Consider the following 20,017-nt stretch of genomic DNA (forward strand, 5'->3'; position numbering starts at 1 on the left):
GGGACTGGAGGCGGAGGGGGAGGCCCCGCTCCGTGTGGCCCTGGGGGCGGCGGCCGGGCCAAGGGCCTGAAGGACATTCGTATCGACGAGGAGGTGAAGATCGCAGTCAATATCGCTCTGGAGCGCTTCCGATACGGGGACCAGAGAGGTGCGGTTCCAGACAGGGACCCCGCAGGCCGACGGCCCTTCGCCCCCGGCCAGCAAACTGGATCCCCTGAGTGATGGGGCTGCCCCAGAACAGGAGGGGAGACCGGGGCCGCCCACCTGGCAGCCCTACGAGGCTCAGCCCGGGTTGGAGCGCGGTGGTGCCCCTACGGTGGGAAGTGAAGAACCGCAAGCTGCCGTGCGGGTCCGCTGGGTTACTGACCAGCACTTGCCTGGCATCAGAAGGCGGGAAGGTCAAGTTGCTCCCAAGCGGGAAGTTTTTCTTTTTCCAGGACTTTGAGCAGCCTTGGGCAGCTAGGGCAGCGTTTTTTGGGTATTGGTAAGCCTCTACACTTACGTTATTTAAAAGCAGGCTTAGCCTTAACTAGTTAACATTTAAGCTACAAAAGAAGGAAGCCAAACAGATAAGTAAATGCACTTGCAAAATGTTTAAATCTTAGTAACATCATGCTAAACACTTTGACAAATTAAACTTCTCTTGGCCTACGAAGCTATTCCACACCTTAGAAGACTCTGTCTTGGGTCCTATAATTCAGGACCAGCAGCTCACCTGTGGTGTCTGTACAGCATCATTGAATGCTCCCTCCGTTTTGCTGACTTAAATAGAAGACTTTTTAGTTTCAGTCCAAACTGGGTGACCTGGAAGAGTAGTTTTGAACTTCTACTAAAACAGACGTAAAGTATCAGCACTATGTAACAATAAATCTCATCCAAAATAATGGAATATAAATTCGGTATAGTTTTGAAAGCAAAGACAGTGGAGTTTCATGTTGAGAACTAATGCTTGCATATTCTCATTGTTGAAGGAAATAAACATTTTGTTAATTAAGCAAGTAAGGACTATGTAAAAATACTAAATTATGTTCATCAGTCATTATATCAGCTCAAGATTCCAGCAGTCTTTGGTAAGCATCAGAGTCCTTTATAATATTTAGGTTCATTACATGGTTCAAAAAAATTAATATCAGAATTCTGGTAAGCATTCAGTGGTTATTGAATTCTTTTCACAAAATATAATTTGACTATATGCTTATGTGTTTTTTGTAATTTGCATTTTTATATATTACTTGAAAGAAAATTGTTCATCCACAAATGGTACAACTTTTTTTTTTTTTTTATGTAGAAATGGAATTTCCTTCTTCACTGACCAGTACTGAAAGAGCCTTTATTCATCGGTTGAGTCAATCTCTTGGTTTAGTTTCTAAAAGTAAAGGGTAAGCTGATAGTTTTTCTTATTTTAAAACAGATTATTTATTAAAAAAAGGGATAAATATGTCATGGTACTTAACCACTGAACCACATCCCACCCCTTTTATTTTATTGTTTTAATTTTTAAAAAATTTGAAATAAATTTTTTTTAATTGTAGGTGGACACAGTACCTTTATTTTATGTATTTATTTTTATGTGGTGCTGAGGATTGAACCTAGTGCCCCACACGTGCTATGCAAGTGCTCTGCCACTGAGGTACAACCCCACCCCAAATTGCATAGGGTCTCACTAATTGCCAAGGCTGGTCTTGAGCTGGTGATCCTCCTGCTTCAGCCTCTGGAGTCTCTGAGATTACAAACCTGTGCCACTGTGGTCGTCTGGTAGCCTTTCTTTCAAAATGAAGACATGTGATGGATTTTGTTTTCCATCTCTTCCTAACAAGTTGAATGTACTTTGGTTTTAGTTTTAATAGTTGCTCATCTTTTAGTGAAGATAGTCTTCTTGTAGTAATACCTCCATTTTGTGATATTTAGTATATCTTCTACTAAAGTTTTCTTTGAAAGTCAGGTTTCACATGCCAAAAATTCCATCTCGTCTTTGTTTAATTTTTTTCGTCAACTGAAATCATTGTGTTTTGGTCCTAAGAGAATACTTTTCTGGGCTGGGGTTGTGGCTCAGTGGTAGAATGCTTGCCTAGCATTTGTGAGGCACTGGGTTCAGTTCTCAGCACCACATATAAATAAACACAATAAAGTCTATTGACAACTAAAAAAGTATTTTAAAAAAATTCCATTTCATCTTTGTTTAATTTTTTTCCTCAACTGAAATCATTGTGTTTTGGTCCTAAGAGAATACTTTTCTGAGTCTGTGACTTGTTTATAACCAAAGCAAAATCTTTTCCTCTTTTAATGCAAGTTAGACAAAATGAAGTTTACAAAATTAATGGTTAAAAACTTGTGGAATGAAAAAATACTAAGTATGTGAAAGTAGATTTTCCACGTATGTGGTTCTTATCCCATGACTGTTACAGTCACTACTTAATAGGTACTGAAGTAATCTACTCACCTTGACTAGAAGGGTATACCTCTTTTCAGTTTTACCCTTTCATCTTATAAGGGTTCAAAGTAGTAATGTCTCTTGAGGAATTTTTTGACACCATTAAAAAGAAACCCTGCTATATTCAGTGATAATAACAGCAGCTAACACTGAAGTGCTCTTATGCAACAGTCACTGTGCTAGATGCTTTAAATGGATTATCACTTAATTCTCTCAATAGTTTAATAAGATAGGTTTTTTTATTAACATCTGGTACCTATATAACAGGTGAGGCCATGAAAGCTTAGAGGTGGTAAGTAATTTTCTTAAAATCACATAGCTAATAAGTGGCAGAGCCAGAATTTGAACAGTTAATGTGTAACTAAAATAATTATTTTTTTGTGGGGGAGGGTACTGGGAGTTGAACTCAGAGCACTTGCCTAGAATACACAGGGTCCTATCTCTAATCTGTATCACCACCCCTTTTTAAATTTTGTTTTGAGGTAGGTTCTTGCTGAGTTTGCCCAGATTGGCCTTGAAGTTGTGATCTACCTGCCTCAGCCTTCTGAGTAGCTGGATTACAGGTGTATGCCCTGCTTAGTTAATTCATTTTGATGTTCATTGTGAGTTTATAGCAATGTTCTGGGTGCTCCAAGAAGTTAGGTCAAAAATAATGTGTGGGAGGTCTCATTTTCCAGGTACTTATAGTCCAATAAGGCCATACTAAGAACAAATTTACTACAAACTGTGGATATAGCATGAAAGCAGCTGTATTCATTTTAGTGGCAAAGTTATTTGGTTGGTTATTAAACTATTAAGTTTCTAATTAGTCATAAAAAAGTCCATATTTTTTTTTTTTAAAGAGAGAGTGAGAGAGAGAGAATTTTAATATTTATTTTTTAGTATTTGGCGGACACAACATCTTTCTTTGTATGTGGTGCTGAGGATCGAACCCGGGCCGCACGCATACCAGGCGAGCGCGCTACAGCTTGAGCCACATCCCCAGCCCAAAAAAGTCCATATTAATATATTAAAAAATAATATGTTAAACTTTAATAAATTTGTAATTCTGTATTAGTTACAGTATTGGGGTGAAAATGATTTAGATCTTTTATCTCCCTGCTTAAGGGAAGTATAAATATAGGGTATAAGAAATTAAGTATTTATATTTAGTAGGCATCTAATGAATGTCTTGTTTTTTTTAGAGGCATTAACTCCTTGATGGCTGTCATCTTTTTTTTTAATCTTTTTTTTTAGATGTTGATGGACATTTATTCATTTATTTATATGCGGTGCTGAGAATTGAACCCAGTGCCTCACACATGCTAAGCAAGCACTCTATTACTGAGCCACAATCCCAGGCCTGGCTGTCATCTTTTTAAGTAGTCATTTCTTTGGCTTGTTAGATAATTTTTTTTCTTTCTTTCTTTCTTTTTTTTTTGTGCTGGGCATCAAACCCAGGGTAGTATATGTGAAATAATCTACCACTGAGCTATACCCCCAGCCTCTTTTAGATGATCTTTTAAATTGTTTTCAGATTTGGAAAATGGAGAATATTAAGGCATATGGCTGTTTATGTTAAATGCTTAATAACATGTTTAGTAAACTGATAAATGGATTAATAAAAAAATTGTATCAAATTTGATTGGTTATAGCATCATTTTTCTTTTTTTGGTGGTGCTGATGGGATACTAGGGATTGAACCCAGGGCCTTGTATATGCTGTTTGTGCTCTACCATTGAGCTAAGTTCTCAACTCCCATCATTTTTCTTCCAAAGAAAGAAGCCATTGAAATGCCACAACTTCACTATAACATGCATTGGTTATTTTTACACTTTGAAATTACAGATAAGAAATTCTTATCTATAATATTATTACATTAGTTTTAGTTAATTTTTATTTTTAATTGACTAATAATTTTATATATTTATAGAATACATTGTGATGTTTTGATACATATATACATTGTAGAAATCAGGGTAATTTAGCATATATATCACCTTAAATATTTATCATTTCTTGGTGGTGAAAATTGTGTGTGTGTGTGTGTGTGTGTGTGTGAGAACTTTAAAAAATTCTCTCATAGCTATTTTGAAATGTGCCTTATTGTTAACTATAGTCATTATACTGTGAAGTAGAACACCAGAACTTATTCTTCTTATTTAACTATAACTTTGGACCTGTTGACCAAAGTCTCCCCTTTTGCCATCCCCATTGAGCATTTGCTTTTATGCTTAAAAACTGCATGTGGGGGTTGCATTTTGTTATTTAAAAAATTCTAGCTGGCCATGGTGGTGTACTTCCGTAATCCCAGAGGCGTGGAAGGTTGAGGCAGGAGGATCGCAAGTTCAAAGCCAGCCTCAGCAACTTAGTGAGGCCCTAAGCAACTTAGTGAGACCCTTTCTCAAAGTAAGAAAATAAAAAAAGGGCTAGGGGATGTGGCTCAGTAGTTAAGTGTCCTTGGGCTCAATCCCTGGCACAAAAAAACCCAAAATTCTTGTGAAGTTATTTATGTAGCATTATTTTCTGTGGCTAGTTTCTAGTTAATTTTTCTTTAGAAAGGGGATTTTTATGTTTTTCATCAAAACATAGTATCAATAGCCTTGGAATGAATACCTGATAAAATTTTAGTGTTTCAGTTAATGTAGCAGTACGTAATCTCTACTATACTGAATATTTCATTCAATGATGAGGTGAATATTTTACCAAAAATTTCATTGATCCTTTTGTGATACTGTCACTGTGATGCTGAATGTGGTAGGAACAAGCACTAATAGCCACAGGTGGATTTTTATTAAACATAGAAACTGTCAACTTTATGCTGTGTTTCTGCCCTACCATCTGTGCTAAATCTGAATTCAATACATTTTAAATGGTAATGGCTATGTCATTGCACCTGCTTAATGTGAATTGTTTTTATAAATAAAAGCTGTTAGGCAACCTGTATTAGGAAGGTTTCATTTTGACTATTAATTTGATTGTAGGATTGTTGAAGAAGGAGAGTATATTTTACTCAACATTGTAATTCTAGTTTCTACCACAGTGCCTGGCCTAAAGTAGGTGCTCAATTAATGTATGATGATAGAAACCATATATTTAGTATTTAGTAAGGAATCGTCAGAAATTTAAAATTGTTGTAAAATAAAAGCCTCATTTAGAAGCCTTATATAGGTAAAACTGTATAGGTCAGTTTCCAGTTTAATATCGTTTTTATAATGAAGATATTGATTACAAAATTTAAATCTAATTAGAATCATAAAAATTATCAAAGTAAGTAATAGTTGTTGTATTTATGACTCTGTTGCTTTTTTCTATAATATGCTGGTTATGTTAATAAATGGTAAAGCATTTTGTAAAATGGAAATCAGCCAGATGTGGTGGCACATCCACCTGTAATCTCAGCAACTTGGGAGGTTGAGGTAGAAGAATGGGAAGTTCAAGGCCAACCTCAGCAATTTAGTGAGATCCCTTCTCAAAATTAAAAAAAAAAAAAAAAAAAGGGAGTTGGGATGTAGCTCAATGGTAAAACGCCCCTGGGTTCAATCACCATTACCAAAAAAATAAAAAAATAAAAAATAAAAATTTTCTCTGATAATTATATAATAACTTTCATTTATGTTAGAGCCCATGCTGAAGGTGGAACATAGTAAAACCTCCTGACATGATTACTTTTACACTATGGAAATTACAGATATTTTTATCTGTAACTATTATGTTTACTTTTAGTGAAATGTACTTGACAGTATATCATTTTAATCACATAATATTCCTTTGAAATAGATATTATAATCTTAGACTTGAGCCATTAAATAATTTTCTTATGGCACCACAGCCAGTAAGTGGTAGAACTGGGATTCAAACCCATGTCTTGTGAGCCTTCAGGGCCTGAGCTCTCAGTACAATTAGTGCCAGATAATAGCCTTGTGTTTTTAAATCATTCAGAACACTTGAGGATTTCCTGTGTGTATAGCATTTAACCTAGTGTTTTTGGAGCTACAGAAGTATAAAAGACATGGTCAGTTCTGTACTGGATATAAAGAAATGAATTTCCAGGAAATAACTTGAATAGTTATAGATCATCATTACCTTTTAATTAAAGAGCCTGAAGCTTTGAAAAATTTGTTCTATTAAGAAAAAATGTATCTGAAATAGTTACCAGAAATTCTGTTTTATGAATTTTTGGTTCAGCCACTAAAACTGGCACTTTTAACAGGTTTTCATGGGAGTGTGACATTACCAACATACTGTGGAAGCATTCAAATGGGACACATTAATCTGAACAGTCAGCCATAGCTTCTTCATTGTCACTTTTAGGTTCTTTTGTTTAGAACCCCACCCCAACCCCACCCCGCTCTGCTCTATATGCTTCACAGCATGTATTAACTGGTGATGTTTAAGTCTACCATAAAGTCTGCTAAAGACAAATTTTCAACACTTCTGGAAAAGTAAGCCTCCCCCCCCTTTTTTTTGCTGATTTCAAATTAAAATTTGCCACATTTTGAAATTTTAATTGAAAATAGTCTTGTGGCCATTTTAGCCCTAAATTTCTCTTTATTGCATTTTGGGAGGATGTTTAGCATTTTATCCCAAAAGTGTTTTGATTTTTTAAAAATGTTTTGCTTGAGAAAAGTAGGCATACATGATATGTGAACTAGTTGACTGTATGTAGTAAACAAATGATTTTTATTAATATTCAGAAAGGGAGCAAATAGATACCTAACTGTGAAGAAGAAAGATGGATCAGAAACAGCTCATGCAATGATGACCTGTAATTTGACTCATAATACAAAGCATGCTATTAGGAGCCTAATTCAGAGATTTCCTGTTACCAATAAAGAGCGAACTGAACTTCTGCCTAAAACAGAAAGAGGAAATGTGTTTGCAGTTGAAGCTGGTATGTATTTTCTGGTGAGCTTCTTTGTTTACCCTGTTATTTGATGACTATTCTTTTTCCATTTAGATTTATTTTTAAAAACTTATAAGAAATAAGTTTTCTCAGTTTGAATAGTTTGTTAGAAATGATTAAGAGTTGTGAAAATTTGGGAACAAAATGCAGTTTTAAGGCTTGTCATGGAGTTGAACCAAGTTTTTTTTTTTTTTTTTTTTTTTTTTTAAGCATTATAGCAATAGCTAACATTTACTGAGCACATATTGTATGCTAGGCAGTATACTAACCCATTATAAAAGGCCTCATGGCAACGTTTGCCCTATGAAGAGTTAAATGATTTGTTTAAAGTCATTCAACCAGCCAGCAAACTAAACAGGGATATATATACTGCCTTGATGCATTAATGAATAAAATTTTGAAATGGGGCTTTAGTATCTGTTAATGGATTGGTAGACTCTTTAGTTCATTAAATGGCTCCAGTGTAGAAAAATTATTATTTTGGTTAGAAAATGAAGTTGTAATTTTACTATTTGGAAAAATAACTCCCAAAGTGAGACATTTATTTTATTACCTATAGTGACAGATTTGCATAATTATCGCTGTCTTTTGGAGCAGGTCTGCAGCAAATATATGGTCTTCAATATCAAATAACTTGTTTTAAATATAGGCAGACAAAACTTATTTGGAACTACATGGAGAATATAAAACATATCTTTTTTATTCCTTCTTATGTTAAATGTGGATATTGCTAAAAGGCTCAACTAGGAAATTTGTGAAGCATTCCAACCTTGTATTTACACATGTAATCCTGTTTCTCACTTAATCATACATGTATAAATTTAGAATATATAGGTTATTTTCTTTTTCTGTAATATGTTTTCATATTGTATGTCACAATTCTTATAAATATAATGCACATTCTTTCCTACTATAAAAATTTAATTTTCTGTGATACTACTGATGGAAACTTGTGGTAAACCTGAAAATAATTTAGATTATCAAAATTGTGTTTTTAATGATTATTAAAGAGTCAATTTTTATTCATCTATGTTGGTACTGAAATTTGTAGTATATTCTATAGTAAGTATAGGAGAAAAACATGAAGCATTGAACACTTCTTTTTCAATGTTGATTATAATTTTTTTGTTTTTCCATTCATTTTCAAAGAAAACCGGGAAATGAGTAAAACAAGTGGGCGACTCAACAATGGCATACCTCAAGTTCCAGTGAAAAGAGGAGAATCTGAATTTGACTCATTCAGGCAGTCTTTGCCAGTGTTTGAGAAACAAGAAGAAATTGTAAAAATAATTAAGGAAAATAAAGTAGTTTTGATTGTAGGAGAAACTGGGTCTGGAAAGACCACACAGGTTTGTTTCTCTATCCCATGTTGTAGTTTTATATCAAGTTTATTCTACTTGTGTTTATAAACAGAAAAATAGAATTATGGTTATTATACTAGTGGTTATTTCAGAAATATTACTGGGAGTACATTTTGAGAATTTGTAGAAAGGAAATATTATAAATTATTTATTTTATAACTATAGAGTAGTTTATCTTAAATCTAAAATAGAGGTGAAAATGCAGATTGGTATTATGGAAGAAACATGGGCTCAGATCTGGAGTTCAAATTTCAGTTCCTCACTTATTTGATGTGAAGTTTTAGGCTAGTTTTATAATCTCTGTGAGGTAGAGTCTTCACTTATAAAATGAGACTGCTACTTTTTTAAGGGTAAGATTTAGAGAAGCTATCTCTATAAAGCACTTGGCATACATGGCGTTTTGTACATAGCAGCTAAAGTAAAAGCAATAAAAAATTAATATAGTTTGAGGAATAGAATTAATAGAAATATGTTTGACTTGGATGTTTAGAATCAAAGCATATCTTTGCTATGAAGTTCCACTCACATGATAAAAACTGGAAAGTAAATATGGTGCAACACAACCATCTCTTGCTTACATTCTTTTAAGTTTCAGCATTTTGTGATGGGTATTAAAATTATCTTGCTATTGATTGAGGTTCATATAAAAGTAACATTTCTTTCATAGACAAAATTTAGTTTCGACAATTAAGATTTTTAAAAAATATTTTTAGTTGTAGATGGACGCAGTACCTTTATTTATTTATATGTGGTGCTGAGGATCAAACCCATTCACACGTGCTAGGCTAGCACTCTACCACTGAGCTATAACCCCAGCCCAACATTTCTTATAGTTATATTGGTTGGCTTAATAAGTAGTCAGTTTGTAAGGAATAAAGGTTTATTTAGTTAATGGAACCTGGGAAGTCCAAGAACATGGCACTGGTCACTGGTGATGGTTTTCAGAATCATAACGTGGTAGAGGGCATCCCTTGGCTAAACAAAGCATATATGCCAACTTGGATTTCTGTTCTTATTAAGTTGGTAATGCTGTCATGGCAGCCCTACCTGCTTTACCTCATCTGATCCTCATCAGAAAGACCTCACCTGAACACCATTAATATAAGAATTTGGATATTAAGTTTTGAACTCACAAACTTTTGGGAGACACATTCAAACCATAACAGAGAAGTTGACTATATCTAAAAACTTTTTTAGTTATTTATTTGTAGGACTTAGTCATTTAAACCTTAAAATGAGCTAAATAATTCATTTTTGTCTGAAGACAAAATATGTTTTTTCTTCAGCATAAGTCCTTGTATGACTTAGTGAAATTCCATAGAGTCACTTTGAAGAATCTCTTTGAATGTCTGATTGATTTGTAATTCCCCTTATTCATATTTGTTTTACAAAACTCAAACATTATGGAAAATATTACAGAGAAAGTGAAAAATAGAATTATAATTTTCCCGTCACGCTTTCTACCTGTTGTGAGAAACTTTGGATACGTTTCAGTTTTTCTTTGGGGAAGGAAGTGGGGGATAATGTATGTTTTGTTTTTTATCTCTCTCAGCACTGATTTATTTTATATTTTAAAAACCCCAAAGGTCTCTTTATAAGCATTGATATGTGATGATGTTTTTTAAAAACAAACATGGGATAATGGCATGTTACTTTTTTCATCTCAGAAACTGGAGGTTTTCCATGTTACTACCTAGAGATATACTTCATTTTAAAAACACCTACGTATAGTATTCCTGAATATTTTTATAATGATAAAAAACAATGATTAAAAAAATGTTTATGGTATGCTGAGTTTTTACAAGAGCTGTCTTAGTTCAGCCTTTCAATAAGTTCAAAGTATGTAGATTTATTTAATTATCTTTTTAGAGATAAGGAATAAAAGCTAGAATTTATGGATATTAAGCTGCCATGGTTAATATAACTAGGAAATAGAGCAGGAATTTTGGTATTATGTGTTGTATTTACTTTCTTATGATGTATCATAATGTTTCTTTGCTTATTTGTGGAAGTTTCAATGAGATAAATTCCTAGAATTGCAAATACCAGATTAAGAATACCGTATTAAAAATTTTAATAGTTAGATTAACTAGTTATTGTGTAATAACTCTGAAAAGAATTAGCATTAAAACAGTATTGACAGTATTGAAAGTTTTGAATTTATTTTTAGAACACTTTATATATTAAGGATATATGCCTGTTGTCTGTTAAACATGTTAATTTCTCAGAATTTTTAATTTGATTTTAGTTTTACTTATGGTATCTTTGCTTATGTTATACAATATGTATGAAAAGATATTATATTTCACTTATAGTTGAAGAAATAAAAATCAATGTTTATCATATTGGCAATCTAAAATTTTTATTTAATAAAATCTGTCAATCTTTAAGACTTTGAACCATGCTAAAGGAGGAATTTTCTTACCATCAAATTAAAAAACATTTCCTATAAATATTTTATGCTCATATTGTCATTTGAAAAATTCACTAGGAATTTATTGTATCATATCAGGTAGAAATTTTTTTGTCAATGTCTAGATGTTCAAATATAACCTTTGTCTGATAACCTATTCTCTTCCCCTATAATATGTAGTTTTTGATCAAATATTAAGTTTCTGTGTACTTGGGTCTATTTCTGGAATTTTTGTTATATATCTCTAATTTCATTATCTATTCCTGCACCAAGAGTCTGCTTTTTTATTTTTTGTAGTTTACAGTATATAGCAAAACACTTCTCTTCATTATCTTCTACTTTTTTGAGTGGTTTCTATAGAATTTGCAATATACATTTACAACTAATCCAAGTTCAGTTTCAAATAATACCCCACTTCACAGTGTGAATAACTTAAATAGCAAATTAGTTCTAATTCCTTTGTACTATCAATTGTATTGTCACTGTCACTCATTTCACTTGTATATAAGCATACACATATATACATATAAACACAAGATTAAACATATGTATATACATATATATATAAACATACATAATCAAATACATTTTGTTGCTATTATTTTCCATTAGGTCAATAATGAAAAATTATAGTTATTATAAGGGAAAATTATAATTATTTTACCTTCACTTTTCATTCTTTGCTGTTCTTCCTTTCTTTATGAAGATCTGAGTGTCTGCCCTATATTATTTTCTATATCTTTAAAGAACTTAAAAAAATACATTTCTTTCAAGGCATGTTTACTGGCAACAAATTCTCTCAATTTTTGTTCACCTAACAAACTCATTATTACTTCTTTTGAAGGAAATTTTGTAACATAGAATTCTAGGTTGGTTGACTGTTTTCTCTCAACATTTAATTTTAGTCTGCTCTTTTCTTGCTTGCATGGTGTCTATTGAGAAGTCAGATGTAATTCTTATTTTTGCCTCTTAAGTATTTTTTTTCCAGTTTTCTGTCAGAAGTTTTTCTTTTATCTTGAATTTCTGTAGTTTGAAAATGATATATTTATCTTTTCTTTAAAAATATTTTTGACAGTTCTTTTACATTTATGCTTCTAGATGAATAAGTAAAGTTCATCCTAGAGGCTAATAAGGTTTATATGAAAAGATCTTTCCTACTCATACTTGAAGAATAAAAACCAAAATATATTTATCATTGGCAGAAATTTTAAAAATTGATGATATTCTGTATTTGCATATTGGAAAATAGCCTTTTTGCTTTGTTGGTAGGAGTATCAATTGTTTTGGAGAACAATTTGATAGTTTTTCTATTGAGGTTATGAATGTACACACTTTGAAATCTTTATTTCCAGTAATTTATAATACATAAATCTACATAAGTATATGAGAATAGATTTAACTGCAGCATTGTTTTTAATAGCAAGCTATAACACCATTAACAGGTTAAAAAACTGAAAATTACTTAATGTGTAGTCATATTTGTTAAATTATAGCACATCCGTAAGATGGAATGTGTAGCTGTTAAAATGCATTAGGTATATCTGATAGGTGAAAAGAAAATGCAAATTTAAACATTAAATACAGTAATCACTTTTAATAAAAAATGTTTGTATACATAAACATCCTGAATTTTGTGAATTATTTTTCTTGAAATAGTTCATGAGAAACTATAAGTAGTTTATAGAGAGCATTATGGCTATGGCTGGGTAAAACTTACTTTTCATTTCAAATCTTTATGACCTGCTTGAATTTTATTCTTAGAAAAATATTTGCAGCCCTGGGATTATAGGCTATTTGTCTTCTTTATGCTTTTCACTATTTAAAAAAGCACAGTGGAATTTAGATTATTATTTCACTGATTCTTAGAATGATTTTGGGGACAGCTAAAGTTTTTCCAATAGTGATTATTCCCATCTACGAATATAATGTATTTCTTTACATATTCTTTACATATTCCGGTCTTTTATTTTTCAACAGCATTATATTGTCTTCATATAATCCTTAAATATTTTTGATAAATTTAATTTAAAATATTTTAATTTTAATATCTAACAAGAACAAGATCTTGCCAGGCCTGGTGGCCCACGCCAGTAATCCCAGCAGCCCAGGAGGCTGAGGCAAGAGGATCACGAGTTCAAAGTTAGCCTCGGCAAAAAGCAAGGCGCTAAGCAACTCAGTGAGACCCTGTCTCTGTGTCAAGAGCTTTGTAATGTTTTGAACAACCAATAAAAGAGTACAGTTCAATCTCAAAAAAAAAAAAAATATGAAAGAGGGCTGGGGATATTATTCAGTGGTCGAGTGCCCCTGAATTAAAACAGAAACAAAAACAAGAATAAGATCTTTTAAATTATATTTTCTTTTTTAAAAAGTTTTCAATGGATCCAATACTTTTATTTTGTTTATTTTTTATTATTTAGCTTTTTTTTCTTTTATTATGTCGTGCTTGGGATCAAATCCAGTGCCTCACATGTGCTAAGCTAGCACTCTACCACTGAGCCACAATCTCAGCCCAAATTATATTTTTAATTATTACCAGTTACATGAAAACTGTTGATTTTATGATTATTTTATTTGAACATGTTATTGAACTTTTAGTTCTATTGGTGTTTCAGTTGGTTTATTTGGATTTTCAGGGTGTGCAAAATACATATCATAGTATTTTAAAATTTTCATTTCAGATTCCTCAGTTCCTTTTAGATGATTGCTTTAAAAATGGTATCCCCTGCCGTATATTTTGTACTCAACCAAGACGATTAGCAGCTATTGCTGTGGCAGAAAGAGTTGCTGCAGAGAGAAGGGAAAGGATTGGTCAAACAATTGGTTATCAGATCCGATTAGAAAGCAGGTAAAGACAGTTCTTGTATCTTCTTTAATGTTTAGAAAAGACTAAATGCATATATTTCACTAAAAATAGAGAACGTGTTTGTTGAAAAGTTAGTAAGTTTATACTAGGATATCAAAGGCATGCCTAAACTTAGTGAGGTTTTGAATAGTTTAAAAAAAAGAGTTTATGGATTACAGATACAAATCTCATTTCATAGATTCATAATCTAGTGCCAAGTTTTTTCACCTCTCTGAACCTCAATTTTCTCTATAAAAAAGGCTAATAAAGGTCTGTAAAGCACAGCTTTGATGTAAAGTTATAGTAAGCTCTCATTGAATGTTAATGACTCTGTTTTAATGTCATTAGTATTGGTTGAGTATTCCTTATTCTAAATAGTTGGGAGCAGAAGTATATCAGATTTTGGAGGTTTCTGAATTTTGGAGTATTTGTATAAACTGTACTAGTTGAATATCCTTAGCCCATATGCTCTGAAATCCAAAACTTTTGAGCACTTTGAATTTTGGATTTTTGAATTAAGGATGCTCAACCTCCAGTAGAGCTAATAATACTTTCTTTACAAAGAAGTACTATTTCTTTGTTTTCAGTAGAGATTAAAAAGATTGATTTCATTTGTGATGCAGTTTTTTTCTCCAAGCAAAAAGTTTTTAAGTTTTTTTTTTTAAAACTTGTTTAACAAGGTGCTTAGTTAATAGAAAACTGTTAGTAATAATACATTTGTGAGCTTCTTAGACATAAAATATGTATTTCTTATAACTTTGCTAATAAGCTGTACTTATCAGTATACTATTATTTTAGCAATACTGAGTAAAGTACATATAAGGTCATCATTTAACATAACTGTTTTAATTACGTACAAGATTTGTAATTATGCACTTTATTTTTATTTCATAAAAAGGGTTTCTCCAAAGACACTTCTGACATTTTGCACTAATGGAGTATTGCTTCGTACACTGATGGCAGGTGATAGTACATTGTCAACTGTGACACATGTTATTGTGGTAAGAATATTGCTGAATTTGGGATATATAACTCAGGTTGCTTAATACTTAAGTACATAATTACATTTATAGAACAGGGTAAAAATGAAAGCTAATTTTTTGTTTTGAAAAGACTATTTCAATCAAGTTACTTTGTGTCTATAATTATTAGAAGTAAATACTTGGTAGTAAGTATTTTGTACTATCAGATCTTATGAGGTAAAATAGGACATTTTAAAAATGTAAAAATTTTCATATGTGAAAATAATGCAAGTAATTAGAATTCTTCAGAAATTGTGAAAGTTTTATCTGTATACTTAGTTATCTGATCCCTCTTTAATATCATTTATTTCCCAGTTGTAAGTGTATATTTTATAGTCATTTAATTTCATGGTTAAGCTATTAAATTAATTAGCCACCGATGGAATAAGATGAGATACCTTCTTATTAAAAGAATTCTAACCTTAGCCAGTTTGTGTTATAAAAATATTAGATTAAGTTTTTAATCTATAAGCTTTTAATAAGAGCTCTTGGAAACTTATGAAAACCAAAGAATGCACCTGTGACTGATGTTAACAGAAATATAACTAATTTGAATTCATTATAGTTTTTATAGTCATATTCTGTGCGATAAAAGGCAGAACTTTTGTCATCCACAGTAAGTTGTTAATGTCCAATTATTTCTGAATTGTCCATAACCCAGAAGTTCCATTAAAAATGATTGGCCTTGTCCATGTTTAATTTGAATTAATGTAAGTCCTGTAGTGCCAATATTTTAAAGACTTAGTCCTCCATAATCTTTTAATTGTTCCATTGTTTTATTTCTGTTTATTGCAGGATGAAGTGCATGAAAGGGATCGATTTAGTGATTTTTTACTTACAAAGTTAAGAGATTTGTTGCAAAAGCATCCAACTTTGAAACTAATTCTTTCTAGTGCTGCCTTAGATGTAAATCTTTTTATAAGATATTTTGGAAGTTGTCCAGTTATATATAGTAAGTTAAATTATAAACTTTCATCTATAATTTTTATGAAAGAACAGTTTGGGGTATGATTGTATATATTTTTCTAACAGAAATTGGAAAATGCTTGGAAGTAGAGGGTATCCATTTCTGTTTCCTGTGATATAGATATCATAGTTCTCTGTTTCATACTTCTCTTTTTCCTTCTATAGCTGTTTGGTGTTGTGTAGTAAATCCAATTCGGTACTCTTAAAAAGAAATATGCGGGGCTGAAGTTGTGGCTCAGTGGTAGAGTATTCACCTAGCCCATGTGAGGCATTAGGTTCGATCCTCAGCACCACATAAAAATTAAATGAAGATATTGTGTCTACCTACAACGTAAAAAAACAAACAAAAGAAGTATGCCTTATTTTGATCCTGTGTTTCCCTTTAAATTCTGACCTATAGCTTCTTCCCTTTATTGTTAGATTCCTTTGTAAACTAGTCTGTGCTCCCATGTGTACTCCTCGTTCATTTCTTAATATTGTGACATTTAACTTTTGCTCTTGTTTTTTAATAAGAACTGATTTTTCCCCAATTTTTTTAATATTTATTTTTTAGGTGTAGATGGACACAATGCAATACCTTTATTTTTATGTGGTGCTGAGGATCGAACCCGGGCCCCACCCATGCTAGGCGAGTGCTCTACCGCTGAGCCACAATCCCACTCCCCCCAATTCTTAAAAAAAAAATTATAAATTCCTTTTCAAAAGTTACAGAAGTTGTATAGTTGTATGTGTTTTCTTCATATATAGAGAAAATCTTCCCTGTCTTCTTTTTGTTCCATTTCTTATTTCTTGATACTATGGGTTTTAAAAGCATTGTATATATCAGCTAAGGTTGACCAGCCTCTTACAAACATATGCATGTATATAAGGTTTACAAGATTGAGTACATACCTGATATATTACTTGTAATTTGCTTTATTTATATGACAGTAAATCATGAACAGTTCTCCAGTTCAGTAGCTCTGAGTCTCGTTCATTATTTTAAGCAGCTGCTTTAGAGTTTCATAATATGGATGTACCATGGCTTATTTAACCATTCCTTTATTTTTGGACATTCAGATTAGTTCTAGATCCCTTCCCCAACCCTCACCATATATAAAAAAATGTTAAGAAGAGCATGTTTATAGTATATTCTTTATATACTCTTAATTCTAGAGATAGGTCTTGAAAGTGAAATTGCTGAGTAGGAAAAGTCTATATGACTTTCAATTTTAATAGCTTTTGCCATTTTACATTTTCAAAAAGCTGAAATTATTTATATTTTTGAAGTGTACAGGGCTACTCGCTTATGAGTTTTTACTTTTTTTTTGGACACTGATGAAATTACCAAGTCTAATATTCAGATTTTAGTAAAAAAATTGTTTTAGACTTTTATTTATTTTTTATTATGTGGTGTCGAGGATTGAACCCAGTTCCTCATACATATGAGGCAAGCACCCAGCCACTGAGCTGCAACCCCAGCCTTTAGTCAACAATCTTAACTTAAATTTTCTGTGTTATTTCTCAGAGTTGGCCCTCTTTTTTTTTTTTTTTTTTCTTTCTGAAATGCTCACATCCCATATATTTAGCACTACTGTCTCCTGGCTTTTACTCTACATTATAGTGCTTTCTATATGGGTTTTTCTTCCTTTGCAGAGTGCCTAAGTCATGGCATTTGCTAGGATTATTCCCTTGATCCATTTCTTTCTTTCTATTCACTCTCCCTTCCTTTCTTATTATCATTAGATTTCTTTCCTCCTTCTTCCCTGCTCTGTGTTACACTTCACTAGCTATTGGAAATGTATACTTAATTTCCCTGGAAGTTCTCATTGTGCCCTTTGCTTCTGTTTTCTGGTATATACTGATGACTCTTGAATCTTTATTTTCAATTTAGATTGTTCTCTAGAGTTTTAAATTTAGATATCTTGACAGGCAGCTCACTTCTAATATGCCCCAAATTAAGTACTTATTCTACAAAATTTGCTTTTCTTCTTGTGTTGCCTGTCTGGGTTAATCATACTACTGTTAACCTAGTCACATAAATCACAAACCCATACATTATCATAATATTGGGTGGTTAGGAGCATAAAATCTAAACCTCTTAATGGAAAACTTATTTCAGCACTGCACATTTGACGTGGGTGAAACCATACCTCTATTCTCAATACCCAACCTGCTTCTTTTTTCTGCATTCCTCATTATATCAGAGTAACATCCTTCTGGTTTTGCAAGCCAGACATTTAAGAATCATAGTTGACACTTCTTTATCATTCTGTCATATTCAGTGTAGTGCTAAATTCTGCATAGTTTACCTCTTCTCTCAAAAATCTTACTACTTTTTTAGCATCTCCAGTCTCATTTAAGTTATTGTGATGAATTAAAGTTGTTCCTATCTGGTCTGGTTCCATTCTACTATTTTTTTAAATATTTTTTTTAATATTTATTTTTTAGTTTTAGGTGGACACAATATCTTTTATTTTATTTTTATGTGGTGCTGAGAATCAAACCCAGTGCCTCATGCATTCTAGGTGAGCCTGCTACCACTTGAGCCACATCCCCAGCCCCCATTCAACTATTTTTAAAATCTGTTCTTTACACTGTGGCCAGAATCATCTTTTTGAAGTGGAATTATGATGTTTAATACTTCCCGGGCTTAAATTTTTTGAATAGTCTTAATTCAGGACAGACTTAAACCCTTGATATATAGTTCTCTTACCTCATCTTGAACTACAATTCTCTCTCTGCTCCTTGTTTCCCACCATTTTCCAAGTAGGTTAACCTTTTAGTTTCTTGAAAACATTCTTCTTTCTACTACACAGAATTTACACAGCTATTTTTCTTCATTGCGCACTCTTTCCTTTCTAAGAGTATAATTACTTTGTCTATATGCTTCTCTTGTTCCTTGTTTTCTCAGTGAGGATGATTTTCTTGGTGTAGTCAGATCCTTCTGTTATGTACTGTCATGTTGTCTTGTACTTCTCTCTCATAGGACAACTATATTATTGTTTTTATTTTCTGGACTATTGGATCAATGTCTGTCTCCCCTGCTGGTGTGCCTGAAGGGTACAAAAGTAGCTCTATTTCTGTTTGCCATTTGTATTTGTGGTTTCTAATGTGATGCTGGACACATGATAGGTAGATAGTAAACACTGGAAAAAATAAGCAAATTGTCTTATATCCAGTTGTCTAAAAAATGAAGTTATATTTAAAAGACAATATTGTGTGGATCACTTGAGCTTTGGCATTGCTTTTGAATATTACATTAACTTGGGATTCTGATGTTTTTATGTCAAGTATCTCTGAGTTGCAAATTGACTATTTTTAAAAAATTTCTATTATTTAGTACAGGGAAGACCATTTGAAGTAAAAGAAATGTTTCTGGAAGACATTTTAAGAACTACTGGATATACAAACAAAGAAATGTTAAAGTACAAAAAAGAAAAACATCGAGGTAAACTTTTTATCAAAGAAATATAAAAGAAATTACTATTTAAAATGACTTTTTTGGAGTACTCCATCTTTATCCTTGGAGTACTCCATCTTTATCTTATGGAAGTGTAAGGATGCTTCAAAGTGTTATTCTTTTGCATATATTTGTGGAAAATTATGTTAGAATATTATCGCAAATATACCTTTGCATTGTGGTTTGTATTTTCAAAGTGCAATCTATAAAAAGGAATTGAAAGGGGATGCCCGAATTGAGGAAATTTGAGTATGTTTATATCCAAAGATTCAACCATTGTTCTAAGGAAGCAAAAGAGTGTATGCTGGCTGCATACCACCTCTCTCCTAAGTGGGAGTGGGAAGTAGATAAGAGGGAATAAAAAGAGTAGCATCTGAGCAAAGATGTGCTTATCTTTTATAAAAATGTGAAGATTTACAAATCTTGATAGTCTTCTGGGGTTACATTTGTATTTCAAATATAACATTATTTGCCTATTAAAACATCTTGTAATAATTTATACTATATTACAGCTTTTGAATTGGGGTTTAGATTCCTTTTCGTTTAGCTGCCTTGATCAATATGATATTGCTTTCAAACTCTGATTCCTTTGTTTATTCTGTATAACAATAGACAAATATCAACTCATTTGGATTCTTCACTTCAAAAGTTTAAT

The 20,017-nt window shown here is 32.2% G+C and overlaps 1 protein-coding gene across 5 annotated transcripts in view; it reads left to right on the forward strand.

The window, feature by feature from the left end:
• The first annotated feature begins 6 nt into the window (after nucleotides 1-6).
• Nucleotides 7-20,017, forward strand: part of Ythdc2 (YTH domain containing 2) — a 79,487-nt gene continuing 59,476 nt past the window's right edge. For 2 of the 5 annotated variants that reach the window (XM_048792124.1, XM_015488458.2), the window contains exons 1-8: nucleotides 7-148; nucleotides 1,289-1,379; nucleotides 7,108-7,304; nucleotides 8,466-8,665; nucleotides 13,769-13,935; nucleotides 14,831-14,933; nucleotides 15,750-15,906; nucleotides 19,243-19,350. In XM_048792124.1, the coding sequence (XP_048648081.1) occupies nucleotides 1,291-1,379; nucleotides 7,108-7,304; nucleotides 8,466-8,665; nucleotides 13,769-13,935; nucleotides 14,831-14,933; nucleotides 15,750-15,906; nucleotides 19,243-19,350 (1,021 nt within the window). In that variant the 5' untranslated portion in view covers nucleotides 7-148; nucleotides 1,289-1,290. The remainder of the gene's footprint in view (nucleotides 149-1,288; nucleotides 1,380-7,107; nucleotides 7,305-8,465; nucleotides 8,666-13,768; nucleotides 13,936-14,830; nucleotides 14,934-15,749; nucleotides 15,907-19,242; nucleotides 19,351-20,017) is intronic. The other 3 variants (XM_048792122.1, XM_048792125.1, XM_048792123.1) reach the window with 2 other exon arrangements.

The sequence above is a fragment of the Marmota marmota genome, unplaced genomic scaffold, assembly GCF_001458135.2.
Source record: "Marmota marmota marmota unplaced genomic scaffold, marMar, whole genome shotgun sequence".
In the NCBI taxonomy this organism is placed as follows: domain Eukaryota; kingdom Metazoa; phylum Chordata; class Mammalia; order Rodentia; family Sciuridae; genus Marmota; species Marmota marmota.